The sequence below is a fragment of the Vombatus ursinus genome, unplaced genomic scaffold (assembly GCF_900497805.2).
Source record: "Vombatus ursinus unplaced genomic scaffold, bare-nosed wombat genome assembly UNPS02014793.1, whole genome shotgun sequence".
NCBI lineage: Eukaryota > Metazoa > Chordata > Mammalia > Diprotodontia > Vombatidae > Vombatus > Vombatus ursinus.
In genome coordinates, this window is record NW_020954571.1 from 20,903,919 (window position 1) to 20,922,206 (window position 18,288).

General features: G+C 38.5%; 1 protein-coding gene across 2 annotated transcripts in view; it reads right to left on the minus strand.

Moving 5' to 3' along the window:
• Positions 1 to 6,702, minus strand: part of RBL2 (RB transcriptional corepressor like 2) — a 42,543-nt gene extending 35,841 nt beyond the window's left edge. For both annotated transcript variants that reach the window (XM_027869365.1, XM_027869364.1), the window contains exons 1-2: positions 6,442 to 6,702; positions 3,195 to 3,325 (exon numbers count right to left, since the gene is read on the minus strand). In XM_027869365.1, the coding sequence (XP_027725166.1) occupies positions 3,195 to 3,325; positions 6,442 to 6,702 (392 nt within the window). The remainder of the gene's footprint in view (positions 1 to 3,194; positions 3,326 to 6,441) is intronic.
• Between the last annotated feature and the right edge of the window lie 11,586 nt (positions 6,703 to 18,288).

An 18,288-nucleotide genomic window follows, 5' to 3' on the forward strand; every position in this document is an offset into this window, starting at 1 on the left:
AATGAAAAAGAAATTAAAGCAATCATTAGGAAATATTTTGCCCAATTACATGCCAAAAAAATCTAACAATCTGAGTGAAATCAATGAATATTTATGAAAATATCAGGAAATAGAATGCCTAAATAATCCCCTCTTAGAAAAAGAAATTGAACAAGCCATTAATGAACTCCCTAGGAAAAAAATCACCAGGACCAGATGGGTTCATGAGTGAATTCTACTAAATATTTAAAGAACAATTAATTCTAATACTATATAAACTATTTGGAAAAATAGGCAAAGAAGGAGTCCTACCAAACTCCTTTTATGATACAAATGTGGTGCTGATACCTAAACCAGGGAAAGCTAAAACAGAGAAAGAAAATTATAGACTAATTTCCCTAATGAATATTGATGCAAAAATTTTGAACAAAATACTAGCAAGGCAATTACAGCAATATATCACAAGGATTATACACTATGACCAGGTGGGATTTAACCAGGAATGCTGGGTTGGTTCAATATTAGGAAAACTATAAACATAGATGACCATATCAATATCAAAACCAACAGAAATCATATGATTATCTCAACTGATGCTGAAAAAGTTTTGATGAAATATAGCACCCATTCCTATTAAAAACACTAGAGAGCATAGGAATAAAAGGAGTGTTCTTTAAAACGATAAGCAATATGTATCTAACACCATAAGCAAGCATTATCTGTAGAAGGGATAAGTTAGAAATCTTTCCAATAAAGTCAGGGGTGAAGCAAGGATTCCCATTATCACCACTATTATTCAATATAGTAATAGAAACGCCACCTATAACAATAAGAGAAGAAAAAGAAATTGAAGGAATTAGAATAGGAAACGAGGAAACAAAACTATCACTCTTGGCAGATGATATGATGCTACACTTAGAGAACCCCAGAGAATCAACTAAAAAATTAACTGAAATAATTACGAATTTCAGCAAAGTTGCAAGATATAAAATAAACCCACATAAATCATCAGCATTTCTTTATATGACCAACAAAGCCCAGCAGCAAGAGACAGAAAGAGAAATTCCATTTAAGATAACCGTAAACAATATAAAATACTTGGGAGTCTACCTGCCGAAACAAAACCAGGAACTACATGAACACAATTACAAAACACTGTTCACACAAATAAAGTCAGATCTAAACAACTGGAAAAATATCAATTACTCATGGGCAGGCCTAGTCAATATAATAAAAATGACAATTCTGCCTAAATTAATTTAGTTATTCAGTGCCATACCAATCAAACTACCAAAAAGTTATTTTATAGAGCTAGAAAAAATAATAACAAAATTAATCTGGAAGAACAAAAAGATCAAGAATATCAAGGGAATTAATGAAAAAAAAAATGCAAAGGAAGGTGGCCTAACAATAACAGATCTCAAACTGTATTATAAAACAGTAATCATCAATATCTAGTACTGGCTAAGAAATAGAGTGGTGGATCAGTGGAATAGATTAGGTACACAAGACACAGTAGGCAATAATCATAGTAACATAGTGTTTGATAAACCCAAAGACCCCAGTTTCTGGGATAAGAACCCACTATTTGACAAAAACTGCTGGAAAAACTAGAAAACAATATGGCAGAAACTAGATATAGGTCAACATCTTATACCATATACCAAGATAAGGTCAAAATGGGTATATGATTTAAAAATAAAGGCTAATACCATAAACAAATTAGGAGAACAATGAATACTGTCACATCTATGGAGGAGGGAAGAACTTATGACCAACAAGAAATAAAGAGCATTATAAAGTGTAAAAATGGATAATTTTGATTATATTAAAAAGGTTTGCACAAACAAAATCAATACAACCAAGATTAGAAGGAAAGTAGAAAGCTAGGAAATAATCGTTACAGCAAGTGTCTCTGATAAAGGCTTCATTTCTCAAATATATAGAGAACTGAGTTAAATTTGTAAGAATACAAGCCACTCCCCAATCAATAAATGGTCAAAGGATATGAACTGGCAGTTTTCAGATGAAGAAATCAAAGCTATCTATAGGCACATGAAGAAGTGCTCTAAATGACTTTCGATTAGAGAAAGGCAAATAAAAACAACTCGGAGGTACCACCTTACATTTATCAGATTGGCTAATATGACAAAAAAGGAAAATGATAAATGTTAGCGAGGATGTGGGAAAATGGACACTAATGCACTGCTGGTGGAGTTGTGAATTGATGCAACCATTCTGGAGAGCAACTTAGAACTAGGCCCAAAGGGCAACCAAACTGTGCATACCCTTTGATCCAGCAATACCACTACCAGATCTGTATCCCAAAGAGATCATAAAAAAGGGAAAAAGACCTACATATGAAAAAATATTTATAGCAGCTCTTTTTGTGGTGGCAAAGAATTGGAAATTGTGATACGCATCAATTGGAGAATGGCTGAAAAAGGTGAATATAATGTATGAATGTAGTGGAATACTACTGTGCTATAAGAAATGAGGAGCAGGCAGATTTCAGAAAAACTTGGAAAAGCTTACATAAACTGATGCAAAGTGAAATAAGCAGAACCAGGAAAACACTGTACACAGTATTAGCAACATCGGGTGCTTATCAACTACGAATGACTCAGCTCTTCTCAGCAACACAATGATCCAGGACAAGTACAAAGGACTCACAAAGAAAAATGCTATCCACACATCCAGATAAAGAACTGATGGCCTTTGACTGCAGATTTAAGCATAGTGTTTGCACATACTTTATTCTTTTTCATGTTTTTTTTCCTTTTGATGTTCCTTCTTTCACAACTGTGACTAATATGGAAATATGTTTTACATGATAGCACATGTATAACCTATGTCAAATTGCCTACCATTTTCAGAAGAGGGGAGGGGAAGAAAGGAAAGGAGGCAGAAAGGAGGGAGAAAAAATTTGGAACTCAAAATCTTACAAAAATGAATGCTAAAAATTATCTTGACATGTAATTGGGAAAAAAATGAAATAGTATTAAAATAACTGAAGAAAATGCTAAATTTCAATAAATTTCAAGGTTAGTGAAAACAAAGATGTAAATTTTTTTTCTAATCTAAGTTCATGGACTCCATGCATCTACCCACAGATTCTGGATTAAGAACTCCTGGTCTATCATTATGTTGATTAATGGGCTTTTATATAAATCATACTCTATTTCTACACTTAATATATCTAATATATAGATTACCTCTGCTCCGAACATCGAAGGATTCTGGTTAAGGAGACATAGTTCCCTTCTACTGTCCCTTTGCTTACAGTGGGAACAGATTTTCTGCAAGCCACATATAAGGCACATGCTAACCAATGTAGATCATTTCCCTGCAAAATAAAACAAAATAAAGTGCTATTAACAAATCAAATATAAGAAATTTCAAGTCTTAATTTAAACTCTATCCTTGTTTAAATATAATCATTTTGCTCACAATTAGAAAATGTACATGAAGTCAAATTAAGCTTGAATTAAGAAGGATGCCTAGTCCAATCTCCTAATTTACAGATGAGAAAACTGAGGCAGAGAGCGAACAAGAAATCTGTACACGGTCACATAGGTGGCAGAGCCAGGATTTGTATCCAAGTCCTCTAAGTATAAATATAGGTGTACCATGCTGCTTCCCAGACATTGGTGGCTCCATTGACATTCCCCTTAATATTCATGTTTGAGGGAAGAAAAACGGTGCTTAATTTCCAAAGCCCATATGTGCCTTATATACATATCCTATACTCCCCTCATGATGAAAAGTCTAAATGGATGGAAATCAAACAAAATCTCTTCCCTCAGGAGCACTGTTATCTTCAAGAACTGTAACAATGTCCTTATCCCTGATAAGGGCAGGCCTAGAAGATGCTCAATCAAATTGCTTAGATAGCATTTATTATTCTAATTAAAACAGAAGGAAAAGGATATTGTCCTTTCTTCACACTTTACACTGAACACTAACTTAATGGATTAAGGTGGGGATTCTTAATCTTTTTTGTGTCATGGACCCCTTTGGCAGTCTGGTGAAACCTATGGACTCCTCAGAATCAGAAGACTATAGAGCTTGCACAAAATGAAATATAGTGAAATGAAATATGTAGAATTACTAAGAAAATAAATTATATTGAAATAAAGTTATCAAAGTATATATATTTTCTTTTTTTTTAGGCAATTTGGGTTAAGTGACTTGCCCAGGGTCACACAGCTAGTAAATGTCAAGTGTTTGGTTGAAGGCTGGATTTGAACTCAGGTCCTCCTGATTTCAGGGCTGGTGCTCTATCCATTGCACCACCTAGTTGTCCCTTCAAAGTATATTTTTTTAAAAAGTTCATGGACTCCAAGTTTAAAATCCGTGGTTTAGGGAAAATAGGGATACATCACAAATCAAGCAAGAAACAGCTGCTGTCCTCATTACTATAAGTCATATAATTTGTGTAGACTGACAGACTGAAGTGTAAAATTTCGTACTGAAGAAGCTGAGCTTTATTTTCCAATTTGCAATGTGATGTTTACTGTGCTACACTTGTTTCCAAATAGAACATATATGCCTGCATAATACTGGGCAAATGTGGTCTGTCAAACTGAAACTGGGATTATATAAAAAGTAGCACAGAGAAGACTGAGATAAGTTAATGACACAAGTGTTTCTTAACATCACCAAAATAAAATACTCTTTCGTCTGGAAGAGGTATAGTAAATGAGGATTCAAGTCAATATTCCATTAAAAGCCTAGATTCTCAGTAAGCAGAACCTACTTGGTGTTTTCCTGAATATTAGGTATTAGAATATAATAGCCAAACATCTGATAAAGCATAAAGATTCTGGATGTTTTTCACTGGTCTGTGAAAGGGTACTAGCAGAATTTACCATTACTGGATAGAGAAGGAAACTAGTTTGCAAGTGAAGAAGGTATGACCACAACAGTCACTGTGTCAATACTTGGGGAAGGAAAGAAACATTGTGTCAAATTAACAGGGTTTATAAAAGAGTTGTGCAGTTACTTTGAGTTTTGCAATACCTCAAAAGCTCACTCTTATCCAAAAGCATGACTGACATCCTTTCCACATGGTTTGAACTAGTCCTGAGTGGTTGTGCATTTACTTGTATTTCAATTTAATTTAAGAGCACTGCCCTAAGTGTGAGGGGAGATACAAAGTTTGTTGAAGACAGTCCCTGCCCTCATGAAATGTACAATTTACTGAGGGATATGAGACACATAACACCTCAGCTGTGAAACTTTCTAGCACAGTAATTCAGACAAGTTACTTGGTCTCACCGTTTCCTCATCTAGAGAATGGGGATAATACTTTACCTATTTCACTGAATCATCAGAAAAGTGCTTTGTAAACCTTAAAATACCATGGAAGTGTTTTGGGTTTCTTTTTCTTTTTTTTTTACAAATAATTATGAAATAAAATAATAGATGATAAATGACAGGATGACCACTTGTTAGCACGCTGAAGAATGTGGTGTTGTTCAGGTACTAGATTAATAGGATTTTGAGGTGAAAAGAATCTTAGATAGGGGCTGCTCTCAATGATTTCAAAAGTCCCTTCCTTTCCTAAATTTTAGCGCTTGTAACTCCAAGTTCAGCAAACTTTCAACTATACCATCTTGCACCTATCTGAGCAAAGTAGGGAATGAAATCTTACTATCTTTCAAGAATAAGAAAACATCACTTAGGTCAGGGGGCGAAACTAACTGACACCTTCCATAAAGTTAATACAGGACCAGGGCTTAGTAACATTAATCATCCCTCAAGTCAGAAAGCACTGTATTCAAGGAATGGGTCCCCACAAAAATAATAATGGCTCACATTCCCTTCATTTCCCACCCAGATGACCTCCTGGATTTCATGATCTCAGAAACCCGTCATCCTGCAAGATGAAATCAACTCTGAAACTCACACCTCCTGGCATCATTTCCCACCCCAGTTGCAGGACTTCCTCCTGCCCCCAGCCAGATGACACTTCTCTTCCCCCTTTTCACTTTTTTATGTGTGTCTCGCTCAGTGGCTTGGGCGTTCAGGGCTTCCTACGGCTTTCTTTGTCTCCCCAGCGCTTAGCACAGGGCCTGGCACATAGTCGGCATTTACTAAATGTTCATGCACTCCTGAGATGATCTAATTCAACCCTCCATTTTACAGGTGAGTAACAGAAGGTCGCGGAGGTGACCGGCGGAGGTGACCGGCGCAGAGTAGCGCAGTGCTCCAGCCTCGGCACAAAGCAAGCCCCATGCCCAGCCTTCCTTTAATTCCCCCACCCCATAGAGGCACCTTTCCCGCTCCAACGCGGAGGGGGGGGGCTGCAACGTCGCCCTGCGTGCGTGCGCGCGTGTGCGTGGGCACGGCGTCCTCAGGGGCGGGCACTCCGCCCCGAGGGGCGGCGGCCAGGCCTGAAATCCGGCCGCGGCTGGGCCCCAGGCCCGCCCGCCCGTCCCTCCCTCGACGCGGGCGCACCTCCAGCGTGTAGCTTTGGCTCATGCTGCGATAGCTCTCCCAGGCCTCGGCCCGCGCCTCCTCGTCCATATTGAGGCGACCGCAGAGCTCGTCAAACCGCTGGCGCGTCTGAGGCGCCGGCGTCTGCCCGGCAGGCCCGCCGCGCTCTGCCCCAGCTTCCTCCCCGCCGGCCTCCGCCGGCGCTTCCTCTTCCGCGCCGTCGTTCTCCTCCTCTTCAGAGGCCGCCGCCGGCGGAGGCGGCTGGTCGGCCCCGGCTGGCATCGCGCTCAGCCCCGCGGCCGCCGCTTCTTAGGCGAGCGGACGGCCCGGGCCCGGAGCCATTCAAATCGCGAAGCGCCCGCCCGGCCGGCTGCCCACACCGCGCCTGCGCCGCCAACGGTTACGTGGCCGCTGCAGCCGCCGTCGTTGCGAACGCGGCCTCCTGGAAGCTGTAGTCCGCGTCGGGTGCCCACGAGGGACAGAAAACCCCATTTTGTGTCATTAGCGGGGTTGCTTGGGTTCCTAGAAATTTGCGAGTTGGGAGCGGCTTCTCGAGCATTCAAATCTCCGCCTTTACTTTACTTTGAAGGTGATCAGATGTGCGAATCCCGGGGGCAGGTTCCGTGTTTAGCTAGGAACAAGAGGATGGGGATACCAAGAGCTCCCCCCCCCCAATTCTCTCTTAGGGCCCGCGGTAGAACGATCTCTTTTTAACAAAAGGAGAAACTGAAACAACAAGAACTTGTTAGAACTGTAAGACATACCGTGTTAAAACGGTGAAGGAAACAGGTTCAGGTAGAGTGACTTATCCAAGGTCACCCAGCCAGGTGCTGCGGTAATAGGGACTGCCGCTCAGAGCTTCTCATTCCCACTGGGGTCCTCTTCCCTTCTATGCTCTGTCTACACTGGCAGTCTCATTCTCTCATCACAGGAGTGGAAAGTTAGGGCAGGAAATCTGGAGGCCCTCATCCTTGTGCCCACTCCATATAGTTTCTATCTGTGTGAGTCTCCTGAAGGTGGGCCTCAGTTTGGTCATCTGTTAAATAAGATAAGATACGTGTCTGGCTGGGGATTCCTTGAACAAATTGAACGTAATGGAACATTATTGTGCCATAAGAAATCAAGAATGATCTGGAAATGCCTGAGAGTGAAAGAAATGTGACATGCAAAATAAAGAAAGGCGAATCTAAATGAGATACAAGTGTAGAACTACCACTATAAAAAACTGGCAGCAAAATTTGAAAAAAGCATATTGATCATAAAGGGTCACAAAAGCAAATAGGGCATTTTATTAAAGTTAATAATCACATTTAAGAAATTTGCAAGTAATTTGGAGTTTGCATTTATAGGTATGATCATTTTTTTCATTTTACTTGAGTATTTTGTTATTACTGTTAGAAAAACAATAAGGGCTTAATAAAGCATGCTGTACTTGGATTTAGAAGACCTAGATTGTAGTCGCCAACTCTGCCATTAACTCTATGTGTTATCTGGGGTAAGTTCTTGCCCCTTTGGTACTTAGTTTCCTCATTTAACAAATAAGGAGGTTCAGAGCAGCATGTGGCCTACAACTCAGGCCTCATTCCTACTGCAGTGCTATTTCCCCCAACTCCACATTCACACTGGGAAGCTCACTGTCTCCGCAACTCTTGTCACAGGGGAATAAAAAGTTGCAACTGACATCCTGTAATTAAGATACATTAGTACAACTTTACAACCCTAATAAATCTTCAGTCCTTCTGCCTAATCTTATTGAGGCATCCTTAAAAATATGGCCAAAGTGCCCTCCTCTGAAACTAATTCAGTCATAAATTCTCCTGCTTCACAGCCTGGGTTGAGGTTTTGACTGAACCTTGGTTTTCAATCATTCTATTAATCCTCTAAAAATACCCTTGAAACCTTGTTTTATACATGCACCCAGCACCATAGTACAGTAGTGAGAACTCTGCATTTGGAGAAAGGTGATGAGTTTGAATCTCAGCTGCTAATCACAAGCTGTGTGATCTTGGGAAAATTCTGCCCTAGTTTCAACATTGTAAAATTTGGGGATTAGTCTAAATGGTCTCTTCTATAAAAATTCTGTGAATCCATTCCTAAGGGGCTTACATTTGGGCCACTAGACAGCTTCTTTCAGCTAAGTGGAAAAGTACCAGACCAGGAGTTGGGAGACCTGGGTTCTAGTACTCATTCTGCCACTAGATAGCTCTATGACTTGGGGCAATTCACTTCCTCTTTATGTGTTGAAGTTGCTCCTTTTCGAAAGGAAATCATAACATCCTGTTAAACCCTAAGCTGGAACAGAACCTAACTGGAGAGAATATCTGTGTCTCAGACACTTAGGAAGAGAGCAGACGGATTTCAAAACATCACTTGCTTTTTTTTTTTCTTTATACAAAGCACAGAAAAAGGATTGTATCTGAAACCTTGAATCTGTTAATACTTTTTAAAGTAAAGGATGTATTAAATTCATGTTAGTTTCAAAGCTCTTCTGCTTGTGTTTCCTTCCAAAGTTCCTTTTCTATACATGTTATTTCATTTTTCAATTAACATTTAAACTGAACACTTAAGTGATTTTTTTTTTGGCACTGTTATTGCTGGCTTCCCTTTATCCTCCAATGAATAAAGAAATACATAATCCTTTTAATAAGCAAATCCACAAGTTTGCATGTCCAAAACTGTGTATTCTGTTTTACACCTTGAGTCTATCACACCTCTCTCAGCGTACAAAGCATCATTTGTAAAAACTGATTACTACAGTATTAAATAGGAAACGACCTTTTGCTCAATACTTCTTAAGTGACTGTGATTTTAACTATGTAGGTGGATATCCCCTCCAGTGACACAGATTACAACCTTTCCATGGCTGTCTCTCCTGTGTGATTCTTCTATGTGTTCCCACAAATCCTTCCAGGGGTACCACCCAATGTGCTTATGGCCTTTCTCTGATGGATACTGATGCAGCATCTGGATGGTCTGTCAGATCTCCTTTACTTTCATTACATGGGTTAAGCTACATGTATTTTACTCAGCTTCTGCTATGTGTCAGGTACTGTAGGAGGGAGACAAAAACAAAAATGAAAGTCTGCCCTCAAGGAGCTTTTCTTCTGAGGGAGACAACTTATATATGTACAAAAATACATGCAAAATACTATGTAATCTTTTTTGGGGGTTGGGTGGGGCAGCTTCTTACAGATCTCACTTGGGCTGAGTTTTGAATGAAAGTAGGGCTTCTTAGAAGTGGAGGTGAGGAAGTGCATTCCAAGTATGGCAGATAGCCAGGGCAAAGGCTGGGAGATGAAGTAAAGTGTGAAGAACAGCAGGAAGGACAGTTTGGCTGGGCCACAGAACATGTGAAGGAAAGTGATGTATAAGTCTGGAAAGGTAGCTTGGAATTTGGTTATAAAGAGCTTTAAATATCAGAGGGGTTTGTACTTCATCATGGGGAGCCACTGGAGTTTACTGAGCAAGGGAATGAAATGATTCAACTAATGATTTAAGAAAGAATATGCATTTACTAAGGACCTACTATGTAGTAGGTGGGCAGCATGTTTCATCACAAGTCTTCTGGATTTCTGGTTAGTCACTACGTCTATTAAAGCTCCTAAGTTACAGATACAGACAGATAATGATATATTTTTATTTAATTGGCCAAGACTGCCTTCTCACCCACCTCTCCACTCCCTACCCTCCCACTGAGAACATAGATTCACGGGGATCAATAAATTGACGGGAATTTATTAAGTTCCTACTATATGCAAGGTACCATGCTAAGTGCTGGGGGATGAAAAGACAAAAGTAAGAGTCCTACCCTCAAAGAACTTACGTTCTCTCAGAGTCAGTAAATAAACATTTATTAAGCACCTACTATATGCCAGGCACTGTGCTAAGCACTGGGGGATACAAAAAGGCAAAAAACAGTCCCTGCCCTCAAAGTTATCTCAGTCCAATGGGACAACAACAAACGTACATATAAACATAAGCTATCTACAGGAAAAATATTTCATAATTAAAAGAGGGACTGGAATTAGATGTTGGGAAAGTCTTCCTGGAGAAGGTATGATTTTAGCTGGGACTTGAAAGAAGCCAGGAGATGGAGATGAGGACGGAGAACATTCTAGGAGAGCTGGAGTATCTTGTTCAGGAAACAGCAAGCAAGCTAGAGTCACCAGATTAAAAAGCATGTGAAAGGAGGTGTGAGTGATAGACGATGTAAGACTAAAAAGGGAGTGAGGGAGTAGGTGAAGTAGGCTGTAAAGATCTGATGTTATACAGGAAGCCTATCCCAATTCCTTTTAATTGTAGTGGTTAGGCCTCTAATGGGGCAGCTCTATGGTGAAGTGGATAGAGCACTGAACCTGAAGAGGGGAAAACTCTTCCTTTGTTCAAATTTGGCTTTTGTTTGTTTGTTTCTTTGAGCAGGCAAACTAGGCAATCTTTTGCCTCATTTCTTACCCAACCTTATATCATTGAATTGGTATGACCAACTGAGACCTGGGAAAGGCCTTAGTTTAAAAAGGCCACGGTCTCCCACAGCATCTGGGGTCATCTGCAGGTGTCTTGACCTGTGTCTTGCCACTGGACTCTGATGACCCTGGAGAAGAGAGTGAGGTTGATGACTTTGCACAGCTCTGCCTCACTGAAATACAATTCACTTGCAAGTCAAGACATCAACCTGGTAATGTTATTGGTCCTCCTCAAGAGCAAAGGACAACAGCTTTCTCTTTATACCTTTCCCCTATCCTCTCAGCTGCACAGAAAAGCAGAAATTGTTTAGAATTTGTTTTTTTTTTTAAAAAGGGAAAACAACCCTACAGCTATTTGGTAGTTATTGGTCAAGTAACTCACATGAATATATGAATATATTCATACATATATGAATACCCATACACATATTTCTGGAGGCAGAATCACATAGCGAGAAGCACCACTATTACTTGCTCAAGGGGACAGTGCTTGGTGGCCACGGGTGGAGACACTTCCAGCAGAGCTTCTTGTGGACCATCTGTCAGGGACTCAACCTTTGAACAACCAGTAGGGAGCAGTGTGTTATCACTCTAGAAATCAATAGCTTTGTAATGTAGGAATGAGTGGTCCCTTCACATAAGTACCCTGGCCACAAATGTTCCCAGATTCTCTATTTATGAAGGGGACCCCAAGCAGATACATCACTTCCTACATGGCTGCTTGTCTGGATTTCACCATGTGTCCAGAAACTCATCTCCCTGCAAGATCAAATCAACTCTGAAACTCACACCTGCTTAGTACCTTCTGCCCCTGGGGACCCTCTGATTGGAGAGGGTGGAAGGTGGACATCCTAAGCACTCCTCCCAGATTCTGTATTTAAGCAGGTGGCTTTTGGGCAAACACTTCATCTTTCCCCCCTGGCTATAGGATTTCATCATGCCTCCAAAATGGGTACTCCCATAACTCTCAGGCCCTATCTTTTAGTTTTTTGTTTTTTTTTTAATGTGTTAACTCCTTGGAGGCAGGGATTGTCTTTTGCCTTTGTGTCCCCAGAACTTCAGCGCAGTGCCTGGTACATATTAAGTATTTAATAAATGTTTATGGACTGACTTTAAGTATGCTCATTCACATGTGTGGTCTGGTCACATTTATACCTTAACATGTATCCCCCTCTTCCCTATGTGTCCACCCTTTCCACTGATTATATATTTGTGGGAGAGTATGCCCCAGTGTTTATGAAAGAAAATGTCTTTTTTGCTAGTTTTCTTAGACATTTCATTTAAGGTCACTGTTCTGAGCTAACTGCATATTCTGGTTATTTAAGGTAAATGCATCAGTGGGGGGCTCATTTTATGGGAATACCTTGAATCTCTTCCTCAACACTGCACATGCAGTGTTAAGAGATCGATGTACTGATGGATGTGTATGGTATATTTATGTGAGGACATGGAGAGTCACACTGAACAGACAAACATACTTCCTCCTCAGGAAACAGTAATCAATAGTATAGTAATATAACACTGCTTCTGGAAAACATATGTCAATCAACTATGGAGCCATAGGGGAGTTGATTGACATACCTCTTCTAGAAGCAATGTTATGCTTCACTCCAGGTGTGACTTTTCAGACCAAAACATCTGGCTATAGCCAACAATCTCTATAAGTGTTATATATAAGTTCCTCAAAGGGGGGACGGGGGGACCTCTTTTGTCTCTACTTTTGTATTTATATACCCACACTTAGCAAAGGATCTAACACAAAGTGCTTAATAAATGTTTTTCACTCATTCCTTCATTTACTCATTCACTCATTCATTCATTTTGAAGGTAAAGCTAAATAATTTAGTAATTTCCAGTGCCTGGAATGGACTCCCTTCTTCACTATCCCTTTCTCAGCCAAACTCCTTGAAAAAGCTCTCTACACTTTGCCTCCCTTCACTCATTCCTCAGTTCTTGGCAATCTGGATGCTGATCTCATCACTCAAGTGAAACTACTTTCTCTAAGATTACTGATGATCTCTTAACTGCCAAATATTTTCTCAGGCCTCATCCTTCTTGCCTTATTTACTGTATTGACTATATTGACCACCCTCTCCTCTTGGATACTCTCTCCTCTCTGGGTTTTTGAGACAATACCCTCTCCTGGTCTTCCTTGTACCTGTCTGAACACGCATTCTCAGCCTCTTCTGCAGGCACATTCTCCATTTCAAAGCAGCTGTGTTCTCTATGGGTTTGTCCTAGGTCCTCTTCTCTTCTCCCTCTGTATTCCTCTTTGGTTACCTCATCAGCTTTATGTTGAGGGCATACACCCACGTCAGAAGTTTTCTTATGGCAACATATGTATGTGTGTGTGTCTATGTATGGCATTTCAAACTGGATATCCTGGAGACATTATAAACTTAACATGTCTAAAACTGAACGCATCATCCTTCTTTTCTTTCTTGTTTCTATTTCTTCTTTCCTATTTCTGTCAAAGACACCAACCATCCTCATAGTCTCCCAGTTTTAAAACCTTGACATTATCCTGGACTCTTCACTTTCCCTCATACTGTATATACAATAACTTGTCAAGTCTTACTGTTTCAATCTTCACAATCTCACGTCTGACCATTTCCCTGCATTCACACAGTCAACACTTTTGTTCAGACCCTTATCACTTCTTGTCTAGATTATTTTAACAGTCTCCTAATCTGTCTTCTTGCCTCATGACTCTCACTGCTCCAGTTCTTTATACCCACTCTACCAAAGTAATTTTCTCTAAGTACCATGTGACTCCCCATTTCAATTAAATCCAGTGCCTCCCTGTTTCCTCTAGGAAAAACTATAAACTTCTCTTTTTATCTTTGAAAGCCCTGTATAAACAGGCCCCCACCCACGTTTCCACACTGTGATCCAGCCACACTGGCCTTCTGTTGCTGACATGACACTCCATCTCTATTCTCTAGGCCTTTGCTCTGGTCAGGGCCCATGGGCTTCACTGTATTCCTTTCTTTCTCTTCCTTTAAGATGCAGCTGAAGACCTGCTTGTCTTTCCTTATCCCCCCAAAAGTTATTGCTTTCTCTTCCAAACTACTTTGTATTTAACTATTTTGTGTTAAAATTTAACTTTTTAAAAGTTTTATTTATTTACTATATTCTTATGCTATATATATGTATATATTATACACGTATTGTTGACTTCCTCATTAGAATATATGTTCCTTGTGAATAGGGAATGTTTCTTTGTACTTTGGTTACCTGCATCTTTCTCCTAGTATAGTCACTTAATGCTTGATTGAGCTTGTGTCAGTTTCAGGATTTTCTACTTTTCTTGCTAATTTACTTGGTTGTCAGTTTTATTAGGGGGAATGGCATTCCCTTAATTAAAAAAAATCTCATTTAAGGCCAGCTCTCTACTAATTCATTATTATGTGGAGTGTATACATGCTAAATAGTAATGGATTATTTAAAATGATACCACTACTCAACTATGTATTTTGGAATTTAATTGTTAAGCTAAAAAAAAAATTAGGATGTCAATGAATGCTGTCTTACTTCAATACTGATTAAGATGAAAAAACTTTAAAAACTTTTTTGGTAAGGTGACCTTTAACCCATTTTTGAGTAATTTGTTTTTAACTATTATTTTTTTCAGCCAATGCTATATTCTCATAAGTGAATTACATAAAAAATCCATTATCTATTAATTTCAATCAAATATTTATTTAGTACTAGGTATTTAGCTATTATATCACAAGAAAAAACATTTATCTATTGGAAAAATTAATCTTGATCAATGGTTGTTGGGTTTGATGAACTTCTGATCTCAATGACATCAAAACAAGAGTTGAGAAATCAATCCCTTTGAATCCAAAACCAATGTTTCTTAAAATGATATTAAGCCACAACTTGGATCACTATTGTCAATGAGTGGGAGCTGCTGATAGAGTAGTTAGTAATGTGGCTCTCACATTTATAGGAAACTACTAGTTTTGAAATGTATATTATGGTTCATTTATGCAGTCACTGTTGTTCCTGAAAAGTTATCAAAAATTAAACTATCCAATTAGATGGAGGAATTGTCCTGCTGCTACTTTTGTAAAGTGAATCATGATTCCCTCCACCCTATTTTTTGTGTAAATTTGATAAAGTTTACTTGAAATCATATATATTTATGTGAAAACCATGTAATGGGCATTACAGGGCACTATCAAATTGTGCACACTGAATTATGTTGGAGTTCCTAAATGGTACTGCTGAAAGGAAAAATGTCTTTGGGTACAGGACATCAATGATGTGGGTTCTTTTCCCCCACTTGTATAGATTGAAACCTATCCATATCTTTGTCCAAGTGTTTTCATAAATCTTTCAGAGAGCAGCTACCTGTCTTTATGTAATGAGAAAAAATATGACAAACTTGAAGATTTGCCTTAGAAGTCAAAATAATGTTTACACTGAACTGTAACAAACTACAGTTAGATGCATAGGATATGTTGATAAGAAGAGGAATAGCTTTCATTTACAGGGATGCTTACAGGCTTAGGGAATGTTACATAAACTTTGCCTCATTTAATCTTCACAATCTTGTGAGGTGGGTAAGGAAAATATTATTCTCTCCATTAGAGGAAACAAAATCAGAGAGTTATAACTTACCCAAGGTCACAAAGCTGGCAAGTGGTAAAGCAGGAATGACTGGAAACTGAATCCTCTGACTTCAAGGTCAATGCTCTTTCCACTGCACTCTCCCATGGTAAATCTTAGCAAACCTTTGATTAAAAGAATCTTGGAGTTGGAATGGATGTAAGAGGTCAGCTAGCCCAACCTTCTACTCAAAGCAGGAATTCCCTCTATAATGTACCTGACATGGTCGTCTAGTATCTGCTTGGATGCTTTAAGAGGAAAAAAAAAAAAAAAAAAGGAACTCACTATCCTTACAACAGGTGCCTCAATTCTTTTTTTTTTTTAATTTTGGAGGCAATGTCTGTTAAGTGCCTTGCCTAGGGTCACAGAGCTAGCTACTAAGTGTCTGAGGTCAGATTTGAACCCAGGTTCTCCTGACTCTATCCACTGCACCACTTAGCTGTCCCCTAGGTGTTTCAACTCTTAAATGGACTCTACCATATTTACTGAAGTGAAATCTGCCACACTGGAATTTCTTTTGTTATTCAAATCATATTATCAAGTATAAACAGCAAGCCCATAAATTAACCAGCCAATTAAACTGGCATGCTATGAAATTTAGGGTATGGTATATGGAACCTTTGAATAATTATTCTCATTACCTGTTAAAATAGTAAATGACTCATGTCTTTAAGAATCTAAACTTTTATAGTCAAATCATCTTTTGATGAAAAATCTTTCTAAATTATATACATATATTAAACACAACTACCTTTGCATGATGGCTCATAATAATTATGAACATCAGTGATTGTATTGTGCTATAAAAGTGATGCCTTCGAGATCTATTGAGGGGTTTTGAGGCTATTTATTTGGTCCTACACTAAACGCACCTGACTGCTACAGTAATTTTATAACCTTGTATCTGCCGACTGGAATGAAAGACAAAAGAAAAAACTATTACATCTCATTACTATCAGGATGCTAGACTCTCTAGCTCCTTCCAATTTGCTTCCAGTCTTCTGTGGATTAGGAAACCAGATCACTAAGTTTGACAGAATCATGTCTAAGAGAAGTATTAACAAGCTCTAAGCAAAGACCTGAGGGGTCTCTCCTATGAATAAAGTACATGAGCTTTAGTGTATATATTTTGTAATATTCATTTAAGCTACACAAGACTCTTCAAAGTTATATATGCTAAGAAATTTCCTTTCACACTTGTAAACAGAGCTTCATAATACATGTAATTTTTGATCTGTTAAAGGAAACTGAATTTGTTTAGCTCTCGTTTCATTAATCTGTACCACTTAGAACATTTTATAGTAGTTCAAGTATCAAAAGCACTAATCAACTCACATTCCTATTTCGCTTCAAGACTTACAAAATAAATAAAAATTTCTTTATTCTATTTAAAAAACATCAGAGCATAATTATCTTTGTGTTTTCAGGTTATAGTATGTTTCTTGGCTTGGAAATATTTCATCTTCTTGAATAACTTTCATATCTGTAGTTATCACAGGAGTCAAAAGAAGAAGATTATAGTTTCATTATACTTCATGATGGCAACACTTATATATGGTATTATGACAGAAGTCTCTGTTGAAGAATTCAAACTTGTTTGGGGGTGGGGAGGAAGGCTCGGTGAGTGGTGTTGAAAACACATGCTACAAAAAAGTGCTAAGCAGATGAGTTGGCTAGACCAAAGTAATGCTTCACTCTGGGCAAGAACAATTATCTTCTCTCTGTCCTAGTCATACAACACACAAACTTTTATTGAAAGTTATCAGAAAAATAAACATCCAAATATTTAAAGTACATGTGAGACAATGTGGTATAGTGAATCAAAATGCTAGACTCAGGAATATGGAGGACCTGGGTACAAATCCTACTTCTGACACTTACCAGCTATGTAACTTTGCAGAAATCAATTAACCTCTCCAACACTTTTCTCATCTGTAAAATGAGTACAATACTTGTAAATATCTACTTCACAGGGTTATTACAAGGTTCAAATGAAATGTGTGTAAAGCACTTTGAAAACTTTAAAACACTATATGTCCGTTGTAATTATAAATCTTCAAACCAAGGTGTAAGAATCCTTATGGGTAATAACTGTTTATGGGAATCGTTACCAAAGAAAGCAGTGACTGGCTAAACTCTTTAACATTAGGTAGAGGAAAATCCATTGAACCTCCAAAGTGGAATATTGCACAGGGTGAGAGACTATATGAGAAAAAAAGACTGTCGGAATTAAAAGAAACCACAGGGACCAACTACTCTAACCTCATTTTACAGAGAAGCAAAAAGAGGCTTCAACAGGTTTGACCACAGTCTACCATAGCTTGACAACAGGCTAGCTATCCAAAGAAGTAGCTTTGGATTTGGATTTTTCTACTGACTTCAACTCCAGTACTGTTTCCACTCTTCTTCTAATCTTTCATAGACCTTTGAGCACTCCTGGTTGAGGTGCCCTAAGAAATCAGAAAGATACATTATGACAAGGGAATTGAGGACCCTAAAAATTCAGTCAGATGCTTAAGGCTCTTCAAAAGAAAATATTTTATAATAATGAAGTTTTAATGATTTAACTTAAAAAAACTAAGCATACATTTGGCATTTCTCAAAAGGGAATAATTGTGGGTATGTATGTGTATGTATGTATGTATGGGTACAACTTTGTCCTTGCTTTTTAAAGCTATCTCAATGTTCTCAAGATAGATATCTGTAGTTGTCTTTTAGTGACTAAACTGTTTTTATTACAAATGCAATTAAAATAATTACTGTCATTTATAAAGGCTGACATCAT